We start from the raw sequence: 23,885 nt of genomic DNA on the forward strand, positions 1-23,885 counted from the left end.
CAAATGCCCGGCTTAAGTATCATCAGGGAGACGCCCGGCCCACGTGACCATTACGGTCCAAGTCCAGGCTCCAACATCACCCACAGCTAAGTGTGGGGAATTTTTCTCAATCATTTAATGTCATATAAGATTTATTTTAATAATTAATTCAAAATGAACTTAGAGAAGTGGACTGTAAAAACTTCTATATACAGTGGAGTGATTCCCCTACACATCTTTAGGAGGGTTAAATTAATCTACATTTAACATAGATATGATATATTCTTATAAATTAATCAGAAATAAGTTGAAGCATGGGTTTGTACACTAACTACTAAATTTAAATATTTGGAAGCTTAGCTGCCAAAGGTGAACGGAAAATATGTCCAACAGCTCTGTAACCGGAGACTCGTTGCCGACGCCATAGCTAGCTGGCCGCACACGGATTTGTTTCCGGAAAAACTCACGATTCTGAGCACCCTTCAGCTCAATTCATCGCGGTTTTGTGAGGAAGACTACATCAGTACTCCAAGACCCAGCCAATATCTTGTTTTGAAGGAAACAATTCCGATTTCGCCTACAATTGACGGAGAAGCAACGTTGTTAATTACCTGCTGTCCAGCTGACTGGTATTCTGTGCAACCCAGTACGCAGGCGACCCAAACTCTCGTACCACACGTTTTGACCAGGTCACTTAGAGTCCTACCCTGAAAGCGAGGCGATATCCCGCGGGCATTGCCCGCGAGATATAATATATATGTATAAGGGAGCACCTTAGAAGGTGTACTGAGCCTGACAGGGAAAGGTAGACCAAAGAGCTCATTTAGGTGTTAGGTATCCCTGATTCCACCTGGGGGAATCATTCTACGACCTCCGTTGGAGGGAAATGAATTTCTCCAGGCCTAGGAGTGTCTCAGGCATTAGGTAGGGCAGTGATTCGGTCCTCACTACGTGGAGGGAGTCATGGGGAAGGCTAAGAGTAAGAGGAAATGGAGGCAGCTTTCAGACGAGGAGGGACGGTGGACCGATGTGCTATGGTGGCACCGAAGAAAACTGCTATCGAGGCTTCACCACTTGCCTCTACCAGCAAGACAGCAGACGTAATGGACCTAGAGAGGACAGCATCAGTCTCACACCAGTCAGTGTCAGACAATGCTTCTCTGTCCACAAAACAGCCACAGGACGACTGTATGAGACAGGAGAGGACAGCACCAGTCACACACCAGCCAGTGTCAGACACTGTACCTCTCTCCACAGCCCAGCCACAGGACAACAGTATGAGACAGGAGAGGACACCACCAGTCTCACACCAGACATCGCCAGACTCTGCACATCTTCCAAAATTCAAGATAATGCAGACAGACCACTTTCCTACAGCATATGGAGTAGTAACGGCAATGGAAAAAGAACAACCAGAGCTCAAACTTTCCATTGCAGTCAACGTGAAAGGAGAAATAATAATGACACCACAAGACCAACAGACTGCAAATTACTTGGAAAAAGTAAGAGTCCTGCAAGGGAAACCTGCATGCTTGGAAAAGCTGGACCCTTCAGAAAGACGCACACGAGTCGTGCTTTTGGGATACCCAATCGACTTTCCCCTGGATCCAGTACTAGAACACAAGCAAATCCTGAATGCGGAACGATGCTGCACAAAAGTAGACAAGGCAGCGACACGTCAGGTTCTGGTGACTGTCATGGGACATGTGACAGAAACATTCAGTGTTGGAAATTGGGGAACATACCAACAGAGACCATATGTCCCGGAACCCCTGCGCTGTTTCAGGTGTCAGAAATACAGCTACCATCAATCACGCTGCACCGGACAGGAGAGATGCGGAGTGTGTGCAGCCTGAGACATCCAACCAAAGACTGTATAGCCAAGCACAAGGCAAACCAGGCCACAACAGCCAAATGTCCAAATTGTGGAGGCAAACATCATGCCTGGAGCACAACCTGCTCTGCACGGAAAGAAAAAGTGCAGACAGCTCAGGCAAGGATAAACACACAGACCAGCACTACATACACCAACACCAACACCAACCTCTGGAACACTCGTGCACAGCCACAACACACACACTCTCACAGAGCAAAATTTCCCGAATCTATTAATTCCAAATCAGAAAATACTCAAACGTGCTGCAGAAATACACCAAATGCAAAAGAGCAAAAAACAATTACTTTCGGAATCAACACAACAGATATATAGTTTTACCACCGAGGCCCATCTGAAAAACATCGTGAAGATCATGGCAGAGACCATTATCAATTGCCTACAGATGACGTAGAACGCCTCACAGCAACAGACTCAAGAAATCACTTGTGTGATAATGGACAAGATCGTGCAGCAGACCACAGTTACACAAGAAATAGACAGTCTGAGACAAGACGGAGCACAAGAGGACAAACAACGCAACATGGACATACAGACTACCAACAACAGTCGGGAAGTCAAGACACCAGACCATCAACATTTACAACAGCAACTGCAAGAAGCAGTGACCACCCAAGATCAACAGAATCTTACAACACAAGAGACAGACAACAACAGCCAATGCAGTCTGATATGCAGCAACACCAACAAAGACGTATTGAACAGCAGAGATGCACAGGTTCCAACAACACCAGAAACAGCCCCGAGCAATCAATGCAATCCGACATGCAGCAATACCAACAACAAAGCGATGGACCACAGTTATGCACAGATTCCAACAATGCCGGGGATGACCACGAGCAATCAATGCAGTCCGATTTGCAGCGACACGACATGCGAGGTGGAGAATATAGAGGTCGATTCCGAAGAGAAGTTCTACTAGAATAGGCAACACCAACCGAAACCGTCGGCTGGCCATTACGAATACTGCAATGGAACATACAAGGTCTTGGAAATAAAAACCACACACTTCAGGAGGCTGCAATCAGCACGAGAGCAGTTATAATCGTTTTGGAAGAAACTCTTTTCCCAGCCACGAAATCCTTCAGATTAGCTGGATATCAGCACTATGTTATACCGTATGAGCAGGGGAGACAAAGAGGGTTAATCACACTAGTCAGGAACACCATACCCAGCAAGAAAATAGAGCCAGTTTCGTGTGGGGATGGAGTAGAGGTATTAGCAGTAACAGTGAATATGGCTAGTATTAAGCTCCTCATATACAACGTTTAAAAGCCCCCTAGACATAAACTAGAAGCAGAGGCAGTGCTTACCTTGGCCACGCAGGAAAATGTAATTATTGCTGGGGATTATAATGCTCATCACCAAGAGTTAGGTGCGACTGGGCCAGCCAGTGCAGATGGGCCCCACTTGGCTGCAGCTCTGCGAGAAGTACCTGAAATTACACTTCTCAACACTGGGGAACCCACTCACATTCTAGGAGGTTCCCTTGATCTTACATTAATCTCAGCAGCACGCAAGCATCAGGCTCTGCTACTGTCACAACATTGAACATAGAACGACCTCCTACACCACCTGCACAACCTAGGTGGAATTTAAGAAAGGCCAATTGGAATATATACCAAGAAGAACTTGAAAAATGGTATGCAAAATACACGCCACCTGAGGATTTGAACATACACGAGACCAATCTGCAGAAAGCCATTGCAGCTGCTGCAAACAAAGCTATTCCAATCATTATCACAGGAAACACAAAACGAAAGAACTATTGGTTCCATAGTAATGAAGTTAAAGAACAGAACTACAGAGTCAACATCTTCAGAAAACCTCTAAAGAGAAACCCCGCACCAGAAGGAAGAACTCTGCTAAGAGCGGTGATATCTGAAGCAAGACGAGTTTCTCGAGAAGTAAAGGAGGCAAGATGGTTTGAGTGGTGTCAAACTCTAAATGAACATAGTAGTCTTGGCAAGATATGAGGTCAGATTAAAACTATATCAGGTCGACCAGCCCGACCACCGGCATGTATTCAACCATTGCAGGAGGCTGAGAGACTTGCTCTCCAATTTGCTGGAAGAACAGCTTCATATCAGGTTCCTGCAATGGTCCGAAGGCAGCAAGAACAATTAAAACAAGAGAGGTTGACAGTCATTCATGAGAGCATAGCTATAAATGACGAATGTGACTGTCCCTTCACCAAACAAGAACTAATCAGAACCAAAAAAGGTGGTAAGGACAATGCACCAGGTGCTGATAACATTACATACTCAATGGTCGCACATGCAGGTCCTGCTGGAGAAAAGGAATATTGGACGTTATCAATGCATCTTGGTAGCAAGGCAAACTACCGACCTCTTGGAAGAAAGCAGACATCATACCGATTCCTAAGCCGAAATAACCTGGCAATAACAAACCCATTTCATTAACATAATGCATTAGTAAAACTGCAGAACGGATGGTCTTAAATAGGCTACTGTGGAAGACTGGAGACCTTCATAAACACATATTTGGCTTCACTAGGGGAGTAGGTACTGCCAACTGCATAGCAACATTGCTAGGAACAGTTAACTCAGGTCCAGCTATAGTGATCTTCCTTGATCTAGAAAAAGCATTCGAATTTGCAAGCTCGCAAGCAATTTTGCACACCTTAGTTAAAAAAGGTGTAAAGGGAAATATGCTAGCATGGATTCAGGATTACTTAAGTCACAGGTATGCCAGAGTAAAGCTGCAAGGACATGTGTCAGACTACCACTTACATGAGAATGGGACTCCACAAGGAGGAGTCCTCAGTACTAGTTTTTTAACATCCTTATGGAAAACCTTGTTACCATGACATTTACAGACGGGGTTAAATTGCTAAGCTATGCTGATGATACAGCATTAGTCATTACAGGTCCTTCACTTCTAAATAAAGCACAAGGTGCATTAGATAAAGTAACATTTGAATGCAGCGTTTTAGGGCTAAAAATATCTGCACAGAAGTCTAAGGCAATGAGACAAGGCGGCAACACTCCAGACAGGCACCTACGCATTCAAGACATTAACCTTCAGTGGGTTACACAATATCAATATCTCGGAGTGGATAGATTTTAAAATGACATTCAACAAGCAAATTCAATATCTAAAGGAGAAAACAAAATCACGACTAAATATAATGAGAGCAATCACAGGGCCCCGTCTAGGAGCGGGACACAAAGTGTTAAGAATGTTTTACATACATGCCGTTCGTTCCCTAGTTGATTATGCAGCGCCTTCCTTACTCACTCTTTCTCCTGGTCAGTGGGCAAACGTTGAGGTTATTCAAAACGATGCATTGCGAATCATAACAGGAGCTCCCAGATGGACTAAAATACTGAACCTAAGACTAAAAACCAAGCTAACGTCGATTGAAATAAGGGTAAAAGGGATTGCTGCGTGCATGTTGACCAAGATATTGACTAGACCTAGAATCAGTTCACTTAAAGATATAATCACTGGACAGAAGAGCCTCGAATAGCAACAGGTGGACCCATTGTGCGATAAACACCATCAATACATTCGATATAACAAACACAGTCACTGAGAAGGGTGTTGACGAAATACATGCAGACTTTGTTATGCAAGCCCCTTGGGAATCTCCGCCAGCAGACTTTAAGATTATGGTTATTGAAAGAAAAAAGAACCAGACAAATCCTCATCTGCTACGTAACATTGCACAGATGCATATAGAAGCAAACATGGCATCCGACTGCTTCACTTACTTCACAGATGGATCAGTAGACCAGCAGGGACAAGAAACCGGAGCTGCAGTTAAAGCAGGAAACTCTGTAAATAGTTGGAGGCTCTCAAATGGGTGTTCGACTTTACAGAGATGCTAGCCATTCAAAAGGCTTTGGAACATGCTCTTGCTAAACACCGACAACATGTTATCATACATACAGATTCGAGAACCGCCATTGAAACCTTGCAACAAGAACACATATGTGATAACATACATCTGATCACAAACGTCATATCATTAATGCAAACACTCAAACGACAAGGCCGACGGGTACTTATCAACTGGGTGCCAAGTCATGTGGGAATAATAGGAAATGACATTGCAGACGAAGCTGCAAAACTTGCAACTAAGAGAGGAAATATAGACATTTACATACCACAGAGTCTATCACAGATTAAGAAAGTAATTAGAAATAGAGCAATGCAAAAGATGTACAGTGACCACAACACAGCAGTTGCAACATCAAGATCTGCGGGTTAGTACAAGAATTCAACCAACTACGAACCCCTTAGTTTGATGAAAGGGAGCAGTAGAGCAACAGAAGTACATTTACATCGCATCAGGCTTGGATACCCATGTGCATGGGAAATAGGCTTACAGGTTCCGGAAGATGAGAGGAAATGTCAACACTGTGGAGAAATGCCTGACAGACCACTGGAACATTATCTAACACAGTGCACAGTTACACACCCATTAAGATTTCAACTTAGATTCAACAGAGCAGAAGAAGTTGTTAAACACATATGGCAAAATCTTACTGAAGCGACCATACGAGTAATAAATACTCATACTCCACCCAAGTAAAACAGAAACAAGCAACACTTAGTGGGCCAGCCTTAGGCTTAGGGCCCGCACAGGAATATCCCTGCAAAAAAAAAAAAAAACTGTAACCCGTCTAATTCTGTCAATGCCTGTTATCTCGGGTGACACGTGATTCCTCAGGACGCTGTACGATTCCTTTGTATATAGCTCCACGTTGCAATATTAATATTATGTAATTTCTACCTCAGTGTATAACTACATACATAACTCATGGCATTAGAGCTGAATGGACATGGGAAATACACTCACGGGTATTATTTTGGTATTCCTGCTGCGTAACGACAAGGCCGACTACATAACATATATGTCATGGCCACAACAACATATTTAAGGGTACTTAGCCTTGCCGAACATGGTGACCATAATAAGATGAAGCTGCTGAATCAATGTGAGGTCCGATAATGCACGGATGCTCTGATAATAAGATGATAATAAAGACCAGCTTCAGGACACCAAACCAATATGGCTTCTATCTCTGCCAAGTCTCTCTAGCGAGTGTTCGCACGCGCCACCTTGAGCCGGATGGTGAAAACTTATAAAAATTCACAATATTTTATTCTAATTTACTATTAAATGGAGACATTGTCGACGTTATTTTATGTCACAATAATCGTACTTTAGGTAACAACAGACGGTTTGCCGCTGTGTATGTTATTAGTCCTAAAAGACATTAGATGAACTACTTATATACGTAGGTAAATTTTAGTTCATAGCATTTTTAACTGGATCAGCTGATAGTAGCTGTAGAAAACTTTCTCCAATAAACAGCAATATAATTTCCTAAATTGAATTAAATCAATTGACAATCTATATTCTTTAATGAATATATATATATATATATATATATATATATATATATATATATATATATATATATATATATATATATATATATATATATATATATATATATATATATATATATATATATATATATATATATTCATATATATGTGTATATATATATATTCATATATATGTGTATATATATATATATTCATATATATGTGTGTATATATATATATATATATATATATATATATATATATATATATATATATATATATATATATATATATATATATATATATATATATATATATATTCATATATATGTATATATATATATATATATATATATATATATATATATATATATATATATATATATATATATATATATATATATATATATATATATATATATATATATATATATATATATATATATATATATATATATATATATATATAATTTATTCTCGTGAGCTGGGCGGCTGACACAATTGCAGCCCAGAAATATGTGATTTAATTGTACAGGTACCTTATAGTCTAGTAAGTTATGAATATATGTAGCTGTTCTTTAAAGAATGTTTTGAGAATTGTATAACATGTATGGGCCAATAGACCTTGTGCAGTTCCATCATCTAAACAGGTGACATGAGTGGCTTAACATATGTGAATCAGTTTGGGTGGATATTAATACGTAATAATTCACATGGGTCAATAGACCTTCCTTGTTTCTTACGTGTAGACAAGTAGATATTCTGCATTTTTTATTCTAATATTTAATAAGTAATCTATGAATATACAGTAAAAATATTTTGTACAAATAAGCAGTCTTAGGATGGTCATAAAAAAATATTTAATAAATATAAACAATCTTTAACTAGGTAACAAAAGTATTTGGTGAAAATTGGCAATCTTTGAAAATGGACTGATCGAAGTTCATTGAAAAGTGAGGGAGTACTTCAGCTGTCCTGAGGTCCCAGCGATCCTGAGGTCCCAGCCTGTCCTGAGGTTTCAGCGATCCTAAGGTCCCAACCCGTCTTGAGGTCCCAGCCCGTCCTGAGGTCCCAGCCCGTCCTGAGGTCCCAGCCCGTCCTGAGGTCCCAGCACGTCCTGAGGTCCCAGCACGTCGTGAAGTCCCAGCCCGTCGTGAGGTCCCAGCCCGTCCTGAGGTCCCAGCCCGTCCTGAGGTCCCAGCCCGTCCTGAGGTCCCAACCCGTCCTGAGGTCCCAGCCCTTCCTTATCACTGAGAGTCAACAAGAGCGGGAGCACAACAGCACCACAACAAGAGCGGATGCACCACAGCACCACAGCACTACAACAAGAGCGGCAGCACCACAGCACTACAACAAGAGCGGGAGCACCACAGCACTACAACAAGAGCGGGTGCACCACAGTACCACAACAAGAGCGGCAGCACCACAGCACCACAACAAGAGCAGGAGCACCACAGCACCACAACAAGAGCAGGAGCACCACAGCACCACAACAAGAGCAGGAGCACCACAGCACCACAACAAGAGCGGCAGCACCACAGCACCACAACAAGAGCAGGAGCACCACAGTACCACAACAAGAGCAGGAGCACCAGAGTACCACAACAAGAGCAGGAGCACCACAGCACCACAACAAGAGCAGGAGCACCACAGTACCACAACAAGAGCAGGAGCACCAGAGTACCACAACAAGAGCAGGAGCACCACAGCACCACAACAAGAGCAGGAGCACCACAGCACCACAACAAGAGCAGGAGCACCAGAGTACCACAACAAGAGCAGGAGCACCACAGCACCACAACAAGAGCAGGAGCACCACAGTACCACAACAAGAGCAGGAGCACCACAGCACCAAAACAAGAGCAGGAGCACCACAGCACCACAACAAGAGCGGCAGCACCACAGTACCACAACAAGAGCAGGAGCACCACAGCACTACAACAAGAGCGGGAGCACCACAGTACCACAACAAGAGCAGGAGCACCACAGTACCACAACAAGAGCAGGAGCACCACAGTACCACAACAAGAGCAGGAGCACCACAGTACCACAACAAGAGCAGGAGCACCACAACAAGAGCAGGAGCACCACAGTACCACAACAAGAGCGGCAGCACCACAGCACCACAACAAGAGCGGGAGCACCACAGCACCACAACAAGAGCAGGAGCACCACAGCACCACAACAAGAGCAGGAGCACCACAGTACCACAACAAGAGCAGGAGCACCACAGTACCACAACAAGAGCGGCAGCACCACAACAAGAGCAGGAGCACCACAGTACCACAACAAGAGCAGGAGCACCACAGCACCACAACAAGAGCAGGAGCACCACAGTACCACAACAAGAGCGGCAGCACCACAGCACCACAACAAGAGCAGGAGCACCACAGTACCACAACAAGAGCGGCAGCACCACAGCACCACAACAAGAGCAGGAGCACCACAGTACCACAACAAGAGCGGCAGCACCACAGCACCACAACAAGAGCGGGAGCACCACAGCACTACAACAAGAGCGGGAGCACCACAGTACCACAACAAGAGCAGGAGCACCACAGCACCACAACAAGAGCAGGAGCACCACAGTACCACAACAAGCAACTTAATGTGCCAGATATTATATCAATGGCGGAAAGCTCACAGAGAAATAACAGTTTAACAACTATATATGGGTCGATAGTTCATCACACCTATAATGAACCAATCACAGCCTTCCATGATTTAGAAAACCCCATGCAAATTGTAACACTAACCAATCATTATTCAGACATATGATGTGTGACGAAATAACACCAATTGACCAGTGATACTCCATGGAAAAGAAGAAGGTTGCTACTTACTTGATGACTGACAAACCGGCGCTGATTTGAACCTACTGAGACAGGGTTTCCATACCCGCAGCGATCCGGTGCTGTAACCACTTGACCAGCGACTGTCTAAAGGTGTTGGAAAGTCTTAAGATCTACTTGCATACAATTGGGGGGCATGGAGACCCCTGGCTAACCAGGTTCGAATACTTAGGTGTCAAGAGTTTGCGAGATGTTGAACTTTAGAGTGACGTTATGTTTTAGTCGTCAAACTTGTCAAGACGAGTTCTACATATTAAAGATGAAATACGGGTCCAAGTCACTCTATTGCCTCAAAATAATTTTCGTTGATATATTACGACATTGTGACTTCATTGCGATCAAATATGGGGCATAAAGGTGTGAATGCCATTACCGAAGGCCAGAGTGTGGTCGGGTCAACTGTTAAACCTTCGTTGGGCTCCAGTTCTTGGTCTCCAGACCGCCCAGTGAATTCTCCTGGAGTTATTCTCCCGGCCTACGGGAGTAGGCTTCCGGGTTAGCTGACATTTGTTCCATCGTTACTCGGTCGGTTAAGGCATATGTCTGGGACTCGCCAAAACGTGAGTTGAGGCACTCTATTCAATCAAAATGACTTGTATTATTAATATTATTATTACTACTTTTATTACAATTATGATTATTATTCCCCTCCCCCCGTACCACCCCATTCCTTTTTTTGTGCTTTATTATGTATTAAATGGTTACAAGATATACATTGGTTGATACAAAAAGTACTTAAAGGTTATGGATCTCTTGAAGCTCCTCTGCTTTTGGACAGGATCCGAGGATGCAGCAGGGAATTTTCCCTCTGGATCGCCACACTGAGGCGCTGAAACAAAAAACTGGAAGCCCTTGGGTCTCTGGTGACGTCAATGAGCCTGGAGCCCAATTCCCTGAGAAATCCCAAGGCACTCTTGCCCCAGGGGCCATGCGTCTGAGATGCTATGGGAACAAAGGTGTATCGACCTTCCAATCGCCTGTGTTTGAGTGATTTTGCTATTTCCCTGTGGTTGGCCGCCCCACCTGTTTGATCAGCACCGAAGTGTACATAGGTGTCAGCCAGGGTGGATACACATGTGTAGTCCCACACCAACTGTTTGCCCCTTTTCCATGGGTATAAAGTGAATCATCAGGGCCAAGTGCGGGGTCATCCGGGTTTTGGTCTCCTAAGATGCGAGGTTCTCTCTCCGCTGGGCACTAAGCTGAGATGAGGCTCTGTTACAGACCCGAGCCCAGCGTCCGAGCACGGAGCAGTGAAGACCGCGCCATCTGTGGGTCAGCTCCCGAAACCCCCTCCAAATGGACGATGCCATCTAGTGAGGACGAGATATACTGGCCATAAGGGCTGGTTTCCCGTCTTGAACAGCTCGTAACATAGCTGCTGCTGACCTCTGGTGAGGTGACGCTTAGACAGCAACGCCATCTATGGAGTGGATAGGTGGGCGTTTGCGTCTAAGCCTGTGAGTGAGGTGCCCTAGAGTGTAACCAGTACTAATGCCGTGTCTGATTACAGAGTCGACCTGGGACTGCTGTATTCGAGGTTGGATCAGTCTACTTAAGGCAGCCATAGTATCTCCACGTGTTTGCTGCAGCAGCTGTGAGTCACCCCCCGGATGAACACTGTTGTGTTAGCCTGCCTGTGAGGTGGCAGAACCAGGAATTGTCGTACCCAGGGATGACTGGTGGAGAAGACTAGCCACTGGGGTGTTGTGGTGAGGAGAGTGATCAGTGGAATCACACGTGGCTCCTGCCTACGGCTCGCAACCCTAGTATCGGTCGTGGAGTGGCCTACGCAGCAGAGCTGATTGGAACCTGCCAGCTACAGGCTGGATTTGTGGTTGAAGGCCTCCACGACGGTGCACCCAGTGGGACTGTGATTTGGCTGGCCTTTGGCCAGGGTAGACTCGCCTAGGGAATCTAAGGATTCATCGTGAGGCCACGAGGAGAGAACCAGGGCTACTCGTCTTGAGCACCGTGAAACATCCTGAGTCTTCGGAAGAAGAAGTTATTGTACATAAGTGCAGTCATAGTAACCGCGTGTGGCTGTTTATATATTAATTTATGGTGGTGGAATAATTATATATTTAATTTAGTGCAGTTTTATCCCTTTCCCTTTTATTTACTTGCGTTACGGAACACACCCCTTGAAAGCCACTACTAACTTGGGGCCGGATACCCAAACTCTAATAACATCAGAGAAAGAACCCAGTTGCGACCCAATAGGGCCGTAACAGGCTCCTCTTGATGACCTCATTGACCTCGTTGTGTCTTGCATGCCAGCCCTTTGTGCTGCCTCAATGCAACCCATGCAGTCCATATTGGTCTGCTTCCACCCTGTTGCAAATAAACTTGTATTTAGTGTGAATTTGGGCACCAAGGTGGAGGGCCACTGCTACACGAAGGGATTCTGGATCTAGACGAGTGCCCATTGCCGACACGGTTACTGCCAGGAGGAAGTCTTCAGCATGGGGACAGGCACTGCTCTGCAGCGGGCTTTCTCCTTGTCTGATGTTGTGACACTGAGCATGGCATCAGCTCCTTTTTCCACTAGTAGGTGGTCTCAGCTGGATTGTTTATGTTTTTTCGTTGGCTCTATAATGGGTGCTGGGACTGCAAGATCATCCCACTGATTTGAGCATTCAGTGAAAGCAGGATCGTGTATTCCTGCTGAATCGCTCAGGGTTTCAGGTAGGATATCTCCTTCGAGGTCGTGCGATGCATGGGAGGCGGAAAGGAAGGCTCGTAGAGCAATCTGGGAGGCTGTGCGGACACAAAGGCGCCGAGTCTTACAGGGAGGGTTGCTTGATCCCACTGAGAGTCGTCCAATGGCAGGTTCAGGACTTTCACCAGCATGGACCTCATAAGGGTGTCATACACATTTAATCTAGGTCTTTTGTAGAATGGAGAACACTTCAGAAAGTAGGTCAACTTAGGGAGAGATAGGCATCCTGTGAGGTGGAAGAGAGCATCATGGGCATCAATCTCGTCAATCCTGTCCAGCATTCTCTATAGATCAGTGATTTTTGCATCCAGGACCTCCTCGATTGCTTGCGGGCCAATAGGGGCACCCAGGAGGGTGCAGTCACGTGGCTCGACAACGAGAATGTCTGGAAGAACATTTTTTATTTGGCGAGTGATGTCTGGGTTGCGGGAGACTATATCGCATTTGGATGCATTGAGAATGAGGCCCAAGGCTGCTCCTTGCTCCTGGATTTTCCTGATATCCTCCAAAATGGTATCCGGGGTGCCGGCGAGAGTGCCATCATCCAGGTACCAGATGTTTAGTTCGCTTGTCAGACTATCAGTGACCTCTTTGATAGCTAAGCAGAAAAGGAAGGGGGATAAGGGATCACCTTGTTGGACACCTTCACAGGAGTCTATTTCATGCTCCCCAAAAAGAAGCTTAGAGTCCCCACTGTAGCACGATCGAATGAATGGGTAAAGGGGACGGAAATGGCTGTGTACAGCCCTGAGGACAGCGTCTCTTCTGACTTGATTGAAGGCATTTTTAAAGTCAAGCTTTACTAATGCCTTCTGGGCCGGGAGATCAGCAATGTAAGCACGTGCTGCGTGGGCTGATCTGTTTGATGTGCTGGGGTCTTAGGCCTGTAAAGCCCCCTGCTGAACCTGATTGGAAAGACATGGCTGCTTTGTACACCTCAGATTCGCGAACAGTCAAGGGTTCTATTCCAGTATTGTTATCCTGGGGATCCCTGCTGCTGTCTGGGGCTCTGTGTGGGTGTTTGTCTTGTAAGCCCGTGCTGTCGTGGCGTTCCTGGGGGCAATAGTGTCATCGCTGGTCATGATTCTGATGGCACCTGTGGTATTGCCCTCTTCTATTTTCCTGGTGATCTGTGCTCTCATTTTGTGGTTCTCAGGTGAGCGGTTGTTGGTCGTCCTTCGGCTGGTGTTCTTGGCACGAGGGGGGAGGCGGACCAGGTTGTCTGCTCTGGGGAATTCATTAAGAGCCCTGATTACTGAGGGTGCTAATGACTTGTCTCTTCTCGGCGGTAAATCTAGGCATGCATTCCCAAATAGTAGAAGATTGTGCCATGATTACAATTGTGTTGTGATCATGTGATCACAATGTGAGCACAATGGCACAAGAGTGCCATTGTGCCACATAATATTATTATTATTATTATTATTATTATTATTATTATTATTATTATTGTCAGTATTATTACACAGGTATGAGGTTTGTTTATTTTCTGTGGTCTGAGTTTGTCATTGTCATCTAAATAATCTGGCTAGACTGAATTAAAAAATGACTCGTTTGCTTAGTCATCTCATGTTTTTCAACTTTTTTCAACCTTTATCTATTTGATGAACACATAAAAGATAAAGTTTTAACCAACCTTTCTGTTATAATTGTCGGGGTTTGAATGGTAAAGAAGTGGTGAAGTTATTAGTGACTAAACATTAGAAAATGTTGTTTATTCACATTGAAATCCACAGGAATATTCATCAATGTGAAAGAACAGACTTTTTCAAAGATTTTCAGTTGTTTCATACTGGGCGTCACGTTTTAGACTCCCAATAATGCTCCATTGTTTTTCATACTTTTCTTCAATAGTACGAATATCTTAGTGAAACATTTCCCCATGTTACTCACGGTAAACTGTGTAGTCTGCACAGTTCTCAGGAAAGTAATACAGATATGGTGTGGAACATACACCCACATGTGTGTGCTCCCAGTCATCATACACCCACATGTGTGTTCCAAGTCATCATACACCCACATGTGTGCTCCCAGTCATCATACACCCACATGTGTGCTCCCGGTCATCATACACCCACATGTGTGTTCCAAGTCACCATACACCCACATGTGTGCTCCCAGTCATCATACACCCACATGTGTGTGCTCACAGTCATCATACACCCACATGTGTGTTCCAAGTCACCATACACCCACATGTGTACTCCCAGTCATCATACACCCACATGTGTACTCCCAGTCATCATACACCCACATGTGTACTCCCAGTCATCATACACCCACATGTGTACTCCCAGTCATCATACACCCACATGTGTACTCCCAGTCATCATACACCCACATGTGTGTTCCAAGTCACCATACACCCACATGTGTACTCCCAGTCATCATACACCCACATGTGTACTCCCAGTCATCATACACCCACATGTGTACTCCCAGTCATCATACACCCACATGTGTGCTCCCAGTCATCATACACCCACATGTGTGTTCCCAGTCACCATACACCCACATGTGTGCTCACAGTCACCATACACCCACATGTGTGCTCCCAGTTGTGGGAACCGACCTGTGAGATTTATATTTGTTTAATTTATATGAATTTATATAGAATTTATATTTACGTTAATTTATATACTTCGATAGCAATTTGTATAATGATAAGTGGACTGTATTTCTGCAATAATCTCATAATCTCACAAATCGATCCTCTACACATTAGGGGGGGTTTATTAGTTTATATATATGCAGCCAATCAAACTACAGTAATAGCTACATACATTGATGAGGTTCCTTATCTTATAGTACAGCAGGTTAGTCCACCAGGTATAACTAGGGTGTAGACACCAAATTATCCTCTTTGAGTTAGCTTCCATCACCCAGTAACTGGTGCACATAATCTTGCATCCTCGTCTTGACCTGTCAAAAGTGCGCTAGCTGTGAAGCCAGAATCCTATATATGACAAGCTATATCAGAGAAAACACTATACAGTACATGGAACATTAAAGACCTGGCTTAATTACCTTTAGTATGAGGCGATTTCGCGTTCTAACCGGCTAACCCTATATCCTGACATTAATGGCCATAAATGAATGATAAACGGGTTTCGGATAGACACTTAACTTGTATTTGTAGACAGCGTGTTGACAATGGTACACCTTTGGGTTCCATAACACTACGTCCAAGTAAATTTAACAGGAGCCGAATTTGCTCCCGTGTGAGCCTCTGGTCTCATATAACAACAATGGCTGCCCTCCTTCCCCCCTGACGCCTGGCCTACTTTGTCCAGATTTCAGAAAGTGATAGAAGGGTTACATTTACTCTACTTTAATATTGATAATTAAGTTATTTTATATAAGATGTTTTTATGATGGTAAAGTCCAAAGACTAATGTATTTAAGAATAATTCCCAGCAGAATAGCTGGTGAATTATAATAGTATGTGGTGATGATATCCCGTTTTCTATAGACGGTAATTCCACTACAAGTTACGTTTTCTATGGGTAACTTGTTGGTAATACAGCTATTATCTGTATGTATGATATTATTATTAAATGGTGTCGGATTTTCCGACATAATTCCCCAGGGGGCTGCTCACGGGTCGAAGTCCTATTTAGAACAGACGAACACCGATACTCCTCCTTCGAATTATAGTTAGTAATCACACATTTGCGCGTCTGTTCGTACAGGACGGATGTCCCGTACTAGAGTTGCAGGGGTTAGAAGTCTAATGCGATTTCATTTCCCTGTCAACTCTTGAAAGGCTAATATTCAAGCCTAATTACATATTATTTAACCCAGAAGACTGAATGTGATCAAGTACTACAGTCAAGTATGATTCAGGGACTGCAGTGAGATCAGTGACATTAGATATAACTTGAAGTTTCTTCAGGTAACTGGTCACTGATATATAAACACTGAGGCCCATGGAATACATCTTGATTAAATAATAAATGTATCAAATCAGTCATCAGATTTATTGGGGTTTAATTTAATTAATTGATTCAGAAGATTGAATAGCTCATCATTAAAGTAAAGTATGGTTCTGAGACTGCAGTGGGTTCAGTGACATTGGTCGCAGTGACTTGTAGCTGTTTTAGGCTACTGTTCACTGATTTGCCACTGAGGCCTCATGAACTCATCTTCAGCTTCAAATGATGATACTAACATCAACCTCTGTTGGTATAGTCAGCTGTAATCTCCTTAGTATAATGCTACTGGAGAAATATAATCAGCTGACAAATTTAGATTTCTACTGGTATTGTTTATCTGCAGGCATAGGACTCCTCAGGCTTGATACTGGGCCTGAGAGTAATTTACCTCCTGCAGAGTTTAACATGGTTATGCCCTGATATTTAGTAGGGCTACCAATGAATTGATGGTAGTAGTCTGTCCCCACAAGGACAGCCATTTGGCATTTGATTTGCTCAAATTTACCTGCAGCTGCTTGATAATAGCTTTCCAGGTCAGCATAATCAACTTGAGATTGTTGTGACAAATCTTCACATTTCTTGATCTGTCTTGTTAAGTGGCCTTTAAGACCTGCAAGGGTTCTTTTCATTCTCCCTGCATTATCCATCCTGGCTAGTTGGTGAAGCCTTGTGGGGCTTGTACTTGGGCTGCTCATAATACTGAACAAACACTAATGGTAGCCTAGGGTAAATTCTGCACTCGCTAGGCTGTAATCCTACCTCTACTAGAGGTTAGCACTTAAAATTAATACACATTATATACATACAATCATACACACTAATGATTTGAGTAATAAACCAGTGTCACTGGAAGTACCTTTAGGTTAGCTCTTCTATATCACCCTAGGATGGTAGAGACACTAATTAATCACTCAAAGGTGTAATGATCATAAGTAAATTATTATATATACACAACTCAACTCGAGTTGATAAAAATTACACCCAAAATAGGGTCTGGACCATTCATTAATGGTGTTAGGTTATTCAATATAGTACAACTGACTATGGTAATAATGGGACTAGGATGAACGATAATAGTTCAACTAGTCAATGGTAATATCCTACCCTGTTGTGGGTTGGCAATTAGTAAATATTATACTGTGATCACTAGTGCAATATATATTAAATAATTCTCTATTTTGGAGAAATAATATACACAATTATTGATAATAGCCTCTTAATTAGCCTCTATGAAACTTCTAATATTATCTAGAAGTATTAAATATTATTAGTGACCTCGCGAAATAAACTCCACAAAATTCGTAGATAATCTCTCGCGAAATGTAACACCACGAAATCCGTGAACAATCTCGCGAAGACACAGTCACTAATTTGGCTGGATTCTATATTAGCGCTGTCATTTCACGAAATAACACGCCACCAAATATCTGTGGGTGTGCATGAAACCGCTGACGAAGCTGAACTGGGCTGAGGGAGGCTCCTGAGCTCCCACGAGGCTTCGCCGCTGTCTTTGACTGGCTAGCCTTGTTTAAATAACACTGCACTAGTATATTTAATGAATCCACTGGTTTGGTTCATCCGGTACTAAGATGACCAAATGTGGGTTCAAAGGATCAAATAATCCGTCATCCGGTTCGAAGATGACCAAATAATGTGGGAACCGACCTGTGAGATTTATATTTGTTTAATTTATATGAATTTATATAGAATTTATATTTACGTTAATTTATATACTTCGATAGCAATTTGTATAATGATAAGTGGACTGTATTTCTGCAATAATCTCATAATCTCACAAATCGATCCTCTACACATTAGGGGGGGTTTATTAGTTTATATATATGCAGCCAATCAAACTACAGTAATAGCTACATACATTGATGAGGTTCCTTATCTTATAGTACAGCAGGTTAGTCCACCAGGTATAACTAGGGTGTAGACACCAAATTATCCTCTTTGAGTTAGCTTCCATCACCCAGTAACTGGTGCACATAATCTTGCATCCTCGTCTTGACCTGTCAAAAGTGCGCTAGCTGTGAAGCCAGAATCCTATATATGACAAGCTATATCAGAGAAAACACTATACAGTACATGGAACATTAAAGACCTGGCTTAATTACCTTTAGTATGAGGCGATTTCGCGTTCTAACCGGCTAACCCTATATCCTGACATTAATGGCCATAAATGAATGATAAACGGGTTTCGGATAGACACTTAACTTGTATTTGTAGACAGCGTGTTGACAATGGTACACCTTTGGGTTCCATAACACTACGTCCAAGTAAATTTAACAGGAGCCGAATTTGCTCCCGTGTGAGCCTCTGGTCTCATATAACAACAATGGCTGCCCTCCTTCCCCCCTGACGCCTGGCCTACTTTGTCCAGATTTCAGAAAGTGATAGAAGGGTTACATTTACTCTACTTTAATATTGATAATTAAGTTATTTTATATAAGATGTTTTTATGATGGTAAAGTCCAAAGACTAATGTATTTAAGAATAATTCCCAGCAGAATAGCTGGTGAATTATAATAGTATGTGGTGATGATATCCCGTTTTCTATAGACGGTAATTCCACTACAAGTTACGTTTTCTATGGGTAACTTGTTGGTAATACAGCTATTATCTGTATGTATGATATTATTATTAAATGGTGTCGGATTTTCCGACACCAGTCATCATACACCCACATGTGTGTTCCCAGTCATCATACACCCACATGTGTGCTCCCAGCCATCATACACCCACATGTGTGTGCTCACAGTCATGAAACTCTTCATCTCGTTTGCAGAACCACAAGTATGACGTTTCATGTGCAAATAAATTGCTTGCATCAAGACGTGAACTAAGGAGTTGAGCAGGTTCTGTTGACAAGCTTAAATCATGAGTTATGTGTTTCAGTGGCGTTTGACTTCCAAGGCTTTGCTTGGTTATCATGGGTGCGTGGAGGATGATACGCCGCTGAGGTGTCTATGTTATCACGCTCAGCATCGCTATCTTCAGTGTCACGTGTGTGGTTGGGTGCAGGTGGTATGGGAAGCCTGCACCGTGATTGTACCGGCTTGGGAGCTGGAACCCTTCTAGTTCTAATATTATTACTTTCATAGATTATTTCACTTCTCTTAAAATCAATATTGTAATACTTTTCCCAACTATGGTTTGCTACAGCACCATTACCAGCCGTGATTCTTTTATATGCTTTCTTATGTTCCTCATTTCTGATCTCTAGTTTTCGCCTTGGTTTCCCCACATAGACGTCATTACAATATCTTCAAGGTAATATATAAACTCCTCCCCGATTACTATCCTCTCCTACTCTATTCTTACTAATCCTTTCCCTAATTGTATTTGGGTAATTGAAAACGATTTTATGTCTTGTATCCGCTACGTTACGGATACGAGACATAAAATTATATGTCGGTCCTTACGGATCATTTTAATTAAAAGAAGATTATAAGGCAATTTCAAAACCATTTTCTTATGAGGATTCAAAGGGCGTCTCACAGTTATAATGTAAAGGATGTCTTTAGCTTTACTGTGTGCTTTTTCAATGAACCACGATGGATAACCTAAATCCAAAAATCTCTTATATAAGTATTTAAGTTCAGCTTCTAGGAAAGACGAGTCACTAAACAATATTGATTTTAGGAAATGTGAAATAATCTATAACTTAATAAGATTATAATTAGAAGGGTAGTGGAAGGGGTACTAAAACATTCTCTGAATACTTTCGTTGGTAACAAAAGCCTTACTTCCGATGATAATTTTACTGGGAAAATTATTCTGAGTGAATTAAAATTAGATGTCAATAAATGGATGACTGAAAGCAGTCCCATTAGCCACGTTCCTTTGTGTATGGAAAGGGTTACGAGGGATAACATCCAGATGAACACCTCAAGTAATAACAACTCCAGGTCCAAGAACAGCAGGATTACAGAAAGGTCATGTGACCATAACTCTGTAGAAGACATTACCGCAGGTACATCGGCAGTAAGGGGTGACCTGGTCAGGCAGTAGGGGGTGACCTGGTCAGGCAGTAGGGGATGACCTGGTCAGGCAGTAGGGGGTGACCTGGTCAGGCAGTAGGGGGTGACCTGGTCAGGCAGTAGGGGGTGACCTGATCAGGCAGTAGACGGTGACCTGGTCAGGCAGTCGGGGTGACCTGGTCAAGCAGTAGGGGTGACCTGGTCAGGCAGCAGGGGGTGACCTGGTCAGGCAGTAGGGGTGACCTGGTCAGGCAGTAGGGGGTGACCTGGTCAGGCAGTTGGGGGTGACCTGATCAGACAGTAGGGGGTGACCCGGTCAGGCAGTAGGGGGTGACCTGGTCAGGCAGTTGGGGGTGACCTGATCAGACAGTAGGGGGTGACCCGGTCAGGCAGTAGGGGGTGACCTGGTCAGGCAGTTGGGGGTGACCTGATCAGACAGTAGGGGGTGACCCGGTCAGGCAGTAGGGGGGTGACCTGGTCAGGCGGTCAAGAAGGATAAGAGGACTGGACACAGGATAGCAGCCGACACACACACACAGCACCGCTCCTGTGCCTGGTAAGCCCACTTCGGGTTCACCATGGCCCGTGGTACTTGCCCCGCCCCTGTGCCAGGTAAGCTACGGGCTCATCATATCCTGTGGTACTTGGAACGTGTTCCGAGTAGCTGAATCTATAAAAACAACGGATAGCAGCCTCATTAGACGTTGAGATTGTTTTTGATTGTTGCCGCCGAAGGCGGCTAGTTTATTGTGCACCCCATACTCATCCTGTGAGCGGTAGCGCAAAAGCATTACAGAGGGCACAAAAGGTCTTTATCAGACCTCATCTTAGATTATTACATAAGCAATTTGATCTATCCTTCACACCTTATAGTTACAATGTCAGCTAGTTACAGAGAAGTGCTATTTCAAGAGCTGTATATTTACAGTAAGTCATCATACATTAATGGTAGGTCTTATCGCTAATACATAATAGTTTGACCAATGGGGATATTACAGAGTCATAGGGGAGCTTCTGTTTATTATTAGTCCACACAATACACTACTTGTTTCTGAATCTCATATGTCGTTCATCTACTGGAAGCGAAATGTAGATACAGTGCAAGGACTAGACGTTGAGATGTAAGTCTCGTCCTAACTACACACTCAGACCTTGACAAAGCACTCATGAGAGTGTGAAAGACTTGGTGTAAATTCCTTACATAAACTTCACAAATACACAAGTGTGGGTTTTTATCCTATATTATTATTATAATAATAATAATAATAATAATAATAATAATAATAATAATAATAATTATTATTATTATTATTATTATTATTATTATTATTATTATTATTATTATTATTATTATTATTATTATTATTATTATTATTATTATTATCATTATTACCAATATTATTTATTAATAATAATGTCTTCTCGCAGACTTAATAACGTAAGATAAAAACCCAAGCAAATGTGTTTGTATATTTTATGAAATGATTTACAAGTCTTTTGCACCCACCCGAGTGCTCTGTCAAAGTCAGAGTATGTGGTTGGGACGAGATTTATATCTTAACAACTACGATCCAGGAGTTCATATTACACCGAACCTGTCTAGTGAAGGTTATCTTGAGACGATTTCGGGGCTTAGTGTCCCCGAGGCCCGGTTCTCGTCCAGGCCTCCTTTTTTGTTACACACCTCAGGAAGCCGCCCGTAACAGCTGTCTAACTCCTAGGTACCTATTTACTGCTAGGTGAACAGGTGCATCCAGGTGAAAGGAACTCTGCCCATTTGTTTCCGCCTCCGCTGGGATAGAACCCGGAACCTCAGGACTACGTATCCCGAGCTCTGTCCACTCAACCGTCAGGCCCCCATTTGAAACCCACATAAAAAAACGGCTTATGTAAGGCTGGCTAAAATCAGAACTGCCTTAGAAATTTATGAAAGGAATTATTTAGTACCTTGTAAACCACATATGTCAGACCAGTCTTGGAGTATGCAGCTCCAGCATGGGGTCCATATATCGTCATGCATAAGACGATGTTGGAGAAGGTTCAAAGGTATGCCATTTGACTAGTTACAGCACTAAGAGGCATGAGTTATGAGAAAAGGCTGTGTGAATTGCACCTCAACGTCGCTGGAAGACAGAAAAGTTAAGGGAAACATGATCAGCGACATACAAATTCTCAGAGGAATTGAACAGGATAGATAAGGAGAGATTAATTGAACATGGGTGATACTCGCACAAAAGGAAACCAGGTGGAAACTGAGTACCCAAATAGGCCACAGAGACATTATAAATACCTGTTCAGATTCAGGTGGTTAATAAATGGAATGCATTAGGCACTGATGTAGTGGAGACAGACTCCATACACAGATTCATATATGATAGAGCCAGTAGGCTCTGAACCTGAACCTCAACTGTCAATTGATTGACAGTTGAAGGGCTGGGCCAGAGAGCCGAAGTTCAAAAATTGTGCTAGCTTGGGAGGGGGGGGGGGAGGAAGCACAATTAACTGAGTACATTCCGACCACCAGTTCCTCTTCGTGGCTTGGTCACACCCAGAACACGACCAACTCTTCCAGGCCTGGACACATCCAGACCACGACCAACTCTTCCCAGGCCTAGAACACATCCAGACCACACCAACTCTTCCAGACCTGGACACATCCAGACCCCCACCACCAATCTTCCAGACCCTGGACACATCCAGACCACGACCAACTCTTCCAGGCCTAGACACATCCAGATCTCCACAAACTCTTCCAGGCCTGGACACAACCAGACCACGACCAACTCTTCCAGGCCTAGACACATCCAGACCACCACCAACTCTTCCAGACCTGGTCACATCCAGACCACCACCAACTCTTCCAGACCTGGACACATCCAGACCACGACCAACTCTTCCAGGCCTAGACACATCCAGACCACCACTAACTCTTCCAGGCCTGGACACATCCAGACCACCACCAACTCTTCCAGGCCTAGACACATCCAGACCACCACCAACTCTTCCAGGCCTGGTCACATCCAGACCACCACAAACTCTTCCAGGCCTGGTCACATCCAGATTACTAGCTACTCCTCCAGATCTGGTAACATCCAGACTTCAGCTTACTCTTTCAGACCTAGTCACATCCAGTAGTCCTGCAGGACACATCCA

At 43.4% G+C, this 23,885-nt stretch overlaps 1 protein-coding gene across 1 annotated transcript; it reads left to right on the forward strand.

Annotated features, from left to right (window-relative positions):
• The first annotated feature begins 10,433 nt into the window (after window positions 1-10,433).
• LOC138356560 (salivary glue protein Sgs-3-like) lies at window positions 10,434-23,867 on the forward strand. Its single transcript, XM_069312759.1, has 2 exons — window positions 10,434-10,584; window positions 23,257-23,867. Exons 1-2 carry the CDS (start codon window positions 10,434-10,436, stop codon window positions 23,865-23,867), a joined length of 762 nt encoding a protein of 253 aa, XP_069168860.1.
• Window positions 23,868-23,885: the final 18 nt, after the last annotated feature.

This window comes from Procambarus clarkii, chromosome 73 (genome assembly GCF_040958095.1).
Source record: "Procambarus clarkii isolate CNS0578487 chromosome 73, FALCON_Pclarkii_2.0, whole genome shotgun sequence".
NCBI classification, from domain to species: Eukaryota; Metazoa; Arthropoda; class Malacostraca; order Decapoda; family Cambaridae; genus Procambarus; species Procambarus clarkii.

Bases quoted from the DNA above. Each gene is read 5' to 3' on its own strand.
- LOC138356560 (XM_069312759.1), top strand. From the start codon at position 10,434: ATGGGGCATAAAGGTGTGAATGCCATTACCGAAGGCCAGAGTGTGGTC. The intron at 10,585-23,256 runs GTTAGCTGACAT...TCCGACCACCAG, and splicing joins CTACGGGAGTAGGCTTCCGG to TTCCTCTTCGTGGCTTGGTC.